General features: G+C 39.2%; 1 protein-coding gene across 1 annotated transcript in view; it reads left to right on the top strand.

The window, feature by feature from the left end:
* Positions 1-3,291: 3,291 nt before the first annotated feature.
* The window catches only part of gabbr2 (gamma-aminobutyric acid (GABA) B receptor, 2), a 199,646-nt gene continuing 193,619 nt past the window's right edge, over positions 3,292-9,318 (top strand). The window contains exon 1 of the mRNA XM_017454005.3: positions 3,292-4,163. Within this exon, the coding sequence (XP_017309494.1) occupies positions 3,870-4,163 (294 nt within the window). The 5' untranslated portion in view covers positions 3,292-3,869. The remainder of the gene's footprint in view (positions 4,164-9,318) is intronic.

Genomic DNA, 9,318 nt, shown 5'->3' with positions numbered 1-9,318 from the left:
AAGATTATATACAAACATAGAAAAGTATCAAATAAAAGCATGTCTGCACTACAGTGAGGCCTTCCTAAGCATGTCTCTTAAAGGTGACCTATATATGATGGACCACTCTTTTTTCAACCAACAAATTAATCTTTAATCTTTATGTAATCTAGGAAATGTTAAGGCTTTAAGAAGAGGAAAGATTTCAGCTCTTACCACTGCCATAATTGGATCCCCTTTAAAACTTAATCCATCCATCTGTTTCTTTATTATCCTCACAACTATTTAATTTCTAGTTTAGAAATTAATTTTCAGTGAGACGCCTGGGTTAATTTCCAAGTATTGATTTCTTAACAGTGTGTTTTTAAAAGCAGCAAATTTTCTTAATTATGGTCATTGTGTCACACTCAGTGCTTCCATTAATACAATCTCCATGCAAGGTCTTGTGGAAAGAAAATAAGTGCTAACGTTTATTAGCCTCTATAATAGGCTATGCAAAACTGATTGAATGAAATAAACATTACAAACATTTATTCACATTTTCCACTTAAACTACTGGAGACATTTCTTATCGACTCAGTCTGTTTAGAATTTTCTCGCCTGTTACCAAACAAAACGTAGCACAGAAGTAAAATGTCACTCTGAGCCCTCATCAAAAAATAGAGATTTCAACACTAGAGTGACAGATAATTGCTGGCCCACACAAAACCAATATAATGGATAAACTCAATTGCTTCTGCTAGGAAGTTAAGACTTAGTTATAGATGGACAGATAATCCATAGTGGATATCTGTTGGAAACCTATAATGAGAATTAAATAAGGCAGGCCCTATGTGCCAGGAGGTCCTATAAAAGATCCTATTTAAATGAATATAAAAGAGCATCTGGACAGACATTTCACATGAAAATCCTTGAGGGTCTTTCCATGTCATGTGCTTGGTGTACACGTGTGCTCGTTGCTAATGAAATATGCATTTTGCCTGCAAGGGCTACAGTATATCTGTTCACTAATAGATGGATGGTGATGATGCATGGGGTCTAGAGACTGTGAATTCTGATTCAGAAACCAATTATTCAAAGGAACTCACCAACAAACTATTTCCTAAGTGTGTCAGGAGCTAAAATTTTTCAATTTTATAGCATGCTTTTTTGGTCTGAGCCTTAAATATATAAATTAAAACCACGGTGTAGTTGGGCAGATTAGTGTAATCTCACCAGTTTTTTTGTGAAAAATCAACTCGTCCCAGATTTTACATTTTGCAAGTGTCTAAAGTGTTAACGTTCCATCACAGTAGAATGACTCGTCTAGTCTTCTGGCTGGACTGCATTTCATTCACAGGTTACTATTGCATTAATGTTTCCTTTAATAGAAGCTTTCTTTCCTGGAGCTCCTATTTACTTGTCTGGCCAGATGGTAGCTGAGTGAAATATTTGGTGCATTAAAGACACTCCTTATAAATCTATATATATATATAAAAATATTATAAAAAAAAGCACCTTGTTAATGTCATCAAATTCTAAAAATACACTCATCGGGTCAAAGTCATGTGATAAAGTGTCTGTTTTCATTGGGAAAACAGATGCTTCCAGTCACACATAATCTGATGAGAGTAAAATGTTTAATTTGTTAATTTAAGCACTACTGTAAATGAGGTTTGCAAATGAATCTGTTAAATGTGTGTGTATATATATCTTAGTGGTTAGCATGTTCAAATCCTGTGGAGTTCGCATGTTCTCACTGTGCTTTCCTCCAGGTACTCTGGTTTCCCCCCATTCCAAAGGACCTGCATTATAGGCTGATTGGCATTTCCAAATTGCACATTGTGTGTGTGTGTGTGTGTGTGTGTGTGTGTGTGTGTGTGTGTGTGTGTGTGTGTGTGTGTGTGTGTTTGTGCCCTGTGATGGGTTGTCACCCTTTCCAGGGAGTCCCCCACCTTGTGCCCAAGTTCTCTGGGATTGGCTTCAGGCTCCCTGCAACCCTGTGTAGGATAAATGAAGATTTGGTCAAGCTGTATGCTGTGCTGTTGCATTCTTCTCATTAACACAGTTTTAATACACAAAGTGAATCATATTATTCATCAATATCATATTTGTATATGATATCAGTAGCATCATGTTAAAAGAATATTTACATCTCAAAGCCTTTGCATAGATTTCGCAAGCAGTCTTTCATATTTATGTACAGATCATAAACCTGAGGAATGGAGGAGTGGTATACCGCCACAATATGACACATAAAGACAATGTGCTATTTTCTGCATCTTACACATCTTACTAGTCATCTTGTAAGCAAGGTTTTTATATAATAAGTGAATTCATATGATTTGTTATAGACACTTGCATCACATCAGCCAGTTCTGCTGATAATAAATTAATTTGACTTTTGACTTTTGCAATGTTTTTGGGAATCTTTTCCAATCAAAGTTTCATACTCATATGTAACTTACTTGATAGGATTTAACTACACGCGCGCGCGCCCGCCCGCTCATGCCCCAAAACCAATTGCTCATTGTGAACTATTTCCAAGTTAAGCAGTTGTTTTTCTGCACAAAGCAAACTGAAACACACAAAGTGCACGCGCACACTGCTGCATTAAAACAGCACTATCCACACTGCAGTGATGTGCACTGGTACTTCCGTATTAAAATAAAATAATAATAAAGTAAAATGATAAAACAAGGAGAGCCCACAGTATCAGCACCATGGACAGCCACGGTCTGAGACAAGCACAATGTCCGGGCACTGAAAGTTTTCACTGAGGACAAACACAAATATATTCATAGTCTTTATATTATTATTATTATTATTATTATTATTATTATTATTATTATTAATAATAATAATAATAATAATATGCTGTTTTTCAGGATCTCACAAATATTTGTAAATGGACGCGTCAAATCTCGATCTTTAAAAACGCTGACAAACGTGTTTATGTGGAACCGCGTACCGTGTCACACCTTTGAGGATTTCTGTTTCACAGCTGCACCGTGTGTGTGTGTGTGTGTGTGTGTGTGTGTGTGTGTGTGTGTGTGTGTGTGTGTCACTCAACAAGCGAAACGCTTCGCAGAGACGCAGCAGCAGCAGCAGCATCCCTCAGAGCAGCAGAATCACGGACACTCTCATCTCTCATCTGTGTCCCTCTGCGCCACCACTCCTGACTTTAATTGCATAAGTTGACTCTCCTATCTGAGATCTCTCTCTCTCTCTCTCTCTCTCTCTCTCTCTCACACACACACACACACACACACACACACACACACACACACACACACACCTGCGCGCAAACACACAGCGATGCCACTCCTCCGCCACCGGACCGGAATATACTCAGATGTTGAATTTGTATCCATAACAACCGCATGCGCGAGTAAATCCTAGCGCTTTAACACGACCCGTCTTGTGTTTTGTAACCTGCAGGAGAAGGATGGTTGTATACTCATTTTAAAGGAAGACAAGCGGATTGAGTGAAAGATGAGGAGCTGAACGGAACGGACGGGAACCTGTGCGGTGGTTTTTTTTCCCCATCAGCCTGCCTGCGACTAATTTACGCATCTCAGCTGAGAACTCCAGTGTTGAAGGTCCGCAGGAATTCTCTCTCTCTCTCTCTCTCTCTCTCTCTCTCTCTCTCTCTCTCTCTCCATTTCTCTCTCTCTCTCTCTCTCTCTCTCTCTCTCTCTCTCTCTCTCTCTCACACACACACACACACACACACACTGCCTCCTCAGTCGAAGCGGCACTGCTACGGAACCCCTAAACCTTCAGTGATCTTTTTGATTTTGAATGTATTTCCGTCCTGGGAGATCTGATCAGCTCTGAGCGTCTTCCAGACTGCGATGCCCGGCCAGTGAGCAGTTTGCGCGTCGGCTCTTCATCGTGCGCGGTGCAGCATGGCTCCGTGCCGCAGGGGCCGCGGCGGCCGGGAGATTTCGGTCTTTCTGTCGGGATGTCTGCTCCTCTCCGCCGCCGCCGCGAAGGTGTGCAACGACTACACGCGGCACAGTGCGGACTCCGTCTGGTCCACCAAGGACGTGCCAATCATGGTGCTGATGCCGATGAACGAGTCTGTGGTGATGAGCAGCATCAGCCAGGGCATTGAGCCCGCCGTGCAGCTCGCCATCCGGCACATCCGCGAGTCACAGCAGTACTCCTTCTCACTCATCACCAAAATCTACGACACCGAGGTAAATTGCTTGACTTGTTTTTTGTTGTTGTTTTGTTTTTTGCTTTAGATCACTGATGGGTGCCGTCCCAGCACTATGCATGCCCAAGTATCTCAAACAGGAGCTTCTGCATGTACAAAATATATAAAAACAAAAGAAAAAGACCATCACCATTATAAGATACTCAATTCACCTTTTAATTTCACACTTAAATCTAACCAGGTGGTTGTAACACGTGCAATTGGCTCGTGACACAAGTCACTTCTGAGCACATCTGATTAAGGACATGTGCATTCCCCTCCCAAGATATTTTCAATTTTACATCAGATTTTTGTGGTCTTGTGGTGCACATGATTTGAATTCGAGCATTTGTTTACCCTCAGACGTTTTTTATTTGAGTGGCTATTTTTTTATTCGTCCAGTTTCAAGCTGATCAACTGAAACCCATCACGAGGTTAGATTTATCTGCGCTCAAAACAATCGCAATTTTCATTAATTGCAACAATTACTTCTGTCTTAATCAGTGTTTATTAAACAGCAGAGCAGAGCCTGGCTTCCAGCCGCTTAGTTTTCGTTACACCTGAAGATGGCAGTCATTTGTTGTGTTTTTTTTTCTTTCTGTGCTCGACCTATCGGCACCTTCAAGGATATGGAATGTAAATGTAATGACTATGCCTGTATTTAAGTCATGTATAATAATATATTATATTTCATGACCTGAGGCCAATGGTTTAAGGTTAGGATCAACATGTTGTAGGCTACATTTCGTGTCTGTTATACTATTATCAGTTAATAATATACAGTTGGGGATCTTCTCCAAACATACAGTATGTGCTTCAGGTGTTGTAGAGGTGAAAGAATGGCTCATTCTCAGACATGGTAAGGGAGTTCCTCACTATGGGTTTGTGGTCAGAGGTGGGCTAAAAATGTACTAAATAATAGTTTGATACTCTATAGAATAGAAAATATTCAATCATTTACATTCATTAGTAAGTGCTTGATCAGGGCTGTGGTGGATCCGGAGCCTATCCTGGGAACCCTCGGCATGAGGCAGGAATACATCCTAAATGGGATGCCAGTCCATCACAGGGCAACATATACACACACATTCACATTTACATCTAGGAGCAGTTTAGCTTAGCCAATCCACCCACTGGTATGGTTTTCGAAGGGAGGAAACCAGAGAACAAGGAGGAAACCCACACTAACATGGGAGAACATTCATAGTAACTCCACACAGACAGCAACCTGTGCACTGTATGCTATCATTCTTATGGATAACAGTTAAAACTAATGTTAGGTATTCTTCAGAAACTACCGTACTACTAAGTCCTTGGTTTTTCCATTTTTACAGATGGTAACCTGCTCTTAACTTGTAAGAGATTTACATAGCTAGAAGATCACAGTGGCTTTGTCTACTAGCTGGAATCTGGCTACTAGTTAGTGAAAGCATGGTCAAAATTAAAAACATCACTGATTATGTGAAATCCTTTAAACCCTCATTAAACTCCCAGTAGTAATCATCATGACTGCTTCCACAAGCTAGGTAGAAGCAAATCACTCAACACAATGCTTTCTCTCTATTCCCTCTTAAATGTTATCAGTTGTTATAAATGTTATCTGGGCTTTCTAGCCCACAGCAGCTCTTGTGCAAATGGCTGCTCTATAATCCACCATAACCACCCAAGCATCAGTTTACATGATACATGAAACACAAAAACATTTTGATAACCTGCAACCTTTGACCATCAAATACCAATTCCAGAGTCATTTTGCATTTCAAATACATATATTTCTGTATATCATAAAAACTGTTCACTGTTACATGTGTTAATTGGAGCTCAGTATTCTCAGGAACATTGTATGACAGGGGGTTAATATGGGCTAATTATCAATGTAAAGCTATGTGCAAATCACCCAGGCATTAAAGAATGTATAAATGTTCTCTCATTAAAACAGACTATCACACACTAATAAAGGATGTACCAGCTTCAAACCCATACCATGGCTATATACTGTATGTTAAATTGCATAAAAAATCTGATAAGAAATCCAAAAAATCCAAAGTAAGTAGCTTTTGTTTGTTTCATGTGTAAATGCATTTTACACAGTAGTTGTTCTGCAGCATACAAATTTGATTAAGTCAATTATTCTGCCTTTTAGGTTTGTATAGCCTTTCCCTTCAAGTATCTCACAAATGATGTGGTAAATGTGTCAAAGAGTGATGGCTATTTTTAATTATTTCTTTTTCTCAAGCAGATACATTATGTAACACTGGCAGAAAGCCAGGGTGGACTTTCTTTGCGGTTCATTGTGTTAAGCAGTTATTAATGCATTACAGCCAAACATTATATATATATATATATATATATATATATATATATATATATATATATATATGAAGCCTTCTTTTTTACCATGTGCATGTAGCATTCAGAATAGAAGAAAATATTCAGCAGTTGTCTTCATCACTCCATCAACTGTTTTTGTTTCTTAGTGGAAAGAAGTACGCTTCAAATTTCCTGTATACCTGTCCAGGAATGCGCAGGTCTACTTAGTCATGCAATAACTTCTGCGATAAAATATCCTATAAATTCTGTGATGCTTGGATAATATACTGTACACTGGATCGTCAATAGATCAATGCAAGGATATGTTTGTTATTCCCAGTTCAAATTCACACAGAACAAGCATGCACACCCAGAGAATAGCAGGCAATATTAGTGTAGCATGAGTTTGCTAGGATTTAACAGGGCAAATGTAAGTAATCAGCCCTAGACCATCTTTATCCCTTTATCCTCTCTCAGTAGAGCTGTAGGCTGGCTGAATTTGCTCAGCTGGTCATGGGTGTCACTGCATCAGCCTGGTCTTAAGGGTTGCACCCTAGACAAAACCAGTGAAGAGATTCATATAGACACTGCTCAGAATTTATTCAGCATAAACAATGTATACATTTCTGGATATTAAATTCAGTGTCATATACAGGAGGTACTATATGATTCTGATGGGGTTATTATGGCCTTATGATGGACTGGTGTCCCATTCAGTGTCATTCCCTGCCATAGTGCCTATTCATTCATTCATCTTCACAAAATGCTTTTTCTTGATTAGGGTTGCTTATGTCAGGAACACTGGACATGAGGCGGGAATACACCCTAAATTGGATGCCATTCTTTTGCAGGGTACCTGTATAGTACCTGAATTTAATAAGTGCATATTCAGTGTGTGACATAGTGAGTAGTGTTGCTGCTTCACAGCTCAATGGTCTCTGGTTCAATCATAATTTGGGGTTGCTATCTGTGTTGAGATTCTGTGCATGTTCTTCCCATATCCGTGTGGGGTTCTTCTGGGTTCTCCTGTTTCCTTCCACATCCCAAAAGCATGCCAGTAGGTGGACAGGTTAAAATAGGTATGAATGTGTGTGCATGGTGCCCTGTGATTGACTGGTGTCCCATCCAGGGCATGTTCCTGCCTCACGCCCTTTGTTCCCAGTATAGGCTCTGGATTCACCATGACCCTGACCAGGATACAGTGGTTACTAAGTGAGTAACTTATGTTGATTACATACTGATTGGTGGCAGATAGCATCCTACAGTTAGACTGAAAAAGTTACCCTGTTCTACTCTGTCTCAATTTGACTAAAACTACAATATCACCAGGCCTTATGGTAAGCCTTGCCTTTTCCCCTTTACTACAGGATGCACTTACTTTCCTGTGTGATGTCCTTTAAAATTATTGTAGTTGTAAAAAGCTTTATTTTGCTGTGAGAAGCTTCGATTTGCATCAGATCAAAGCAGCCATAAAGATTAAGTGATAAATGGAGGAAGCTGTTTCAGCAAAAGGAAGAGAAAAAGAAAATTGCAGGATACGGATTTCTTTATTGCCACAGTTAAAGTACATGTAAGGGTGCAACCTGCATTCTACACCTGTCACAATTATTTAACAGTTTGTATGGCTACTCAAGTGGAGAAAAAGGGTCTGTCTAATTTTTTCAGATGATATACTTTTTAGACCAGATGTTTTATTGAATAGTAACAATAATATTAGCACAAAATGGAGGCATGTCGATGTAAGCACAAACATATATTTTTTTAATATTAAAAATCCAAAACAAGACAATTCATGGTCAAATATTAGGCAGTGGTCAATTGACTCAACATCTGTCATGTCTCTCTCTGGTTTTGACCCTAACTTTGCTTATTATTTTGTCTGTTTCTTTTGCCCTGTTCATATCTCTTTGCTATTTGCCCAACCTTTTGTTAATTTATTCAAAAACTGCCTTGAAGGGGTCATATCATGACTTTTAAAAACTTTAAACGTTAATTATGTTGTTTATTGGGTGTAATAAAAGAGGTTAGCATGCTTTAATGTTCAAAAACGGATTATTTGTCAAATACTGTACATTATTAAAGTACCTCTATTCCCAAGCTGCCTGAAATGCTCTGATTTCTGCAAAGACCCTCCTTCCAAAAATCCCAGAGTGCTCTGATTGGCCAGCTGACCAGTTTCATTGTGATTGACCAAAAGCCTTGTGTGTGTTGGAAAAGTAACAAACCTTAGCTTTAACTGTAGCCTCCATGGCTTCTAAAGCAATTCTAAGTTCCTAAGAAACATGTCGTCAGGTTTACCATATCAGTTCAAGCCCGAGTCCAATTCAGAAAATACAGATGTTTGCAAACATGACTTGAAAAAAGCAGAAAGTTTCACAGTGCTAAGTTTTTATTTTGTAACTCTCTAACCTTTCAGATATGATGTGAATTCCGACCCCGCTAGCAGGGCTAACTATGCTATGTACACAGCTTCCGTACATAGGTAGTCAAGCAATATATCTTTGGAATGCTAGGATTCTTGTGATTCAATTGATATAAACCATTTCAAGATACAATCATAACAGCAGTTATAATCAACATCTCTGTCAGACCACCAACATACAAAGAACAATTTAAAAAACTGAGGAAACTTAGCAAACTTTAGCTAGCAAGTTAGCAGAGGTCTATAACTGAGCCACAACACAAAACTTCGCATTTGAACAGTCAATAGCAGATACTTCATAAAATCATCAAACACCCTTACAGGTTCTGATTCAGAAGCAAAAGATTGTCTGAGCAAAGTGGGAATCGCCCCACTTTTCAGGAGTAGCCTTTGTGTATAGCCTGCGTTGTACTCGTCCAGGTTC

This window comes from Ictalurus punctatus, chromosome 24 (assembly GCF_001660625.3).
Source record: "Ictalurus punctatus breed USDA103 chromosome 24, Coco_2.0, whole genome shotgun sequence".
In the NCBI taxonomy this organism is placed as follows: Eukaryota; Metazoa; Chordata; class Actinopteri; order Siluriformes; family Ictaluridae; genus Ictalurus; species Ictalurus punctatus.
The sequence above is the reverse complement of the archived record's forward strand: the minus strand, read 5'-3'. Positions and strand labels throughout refer to the sequence as shown.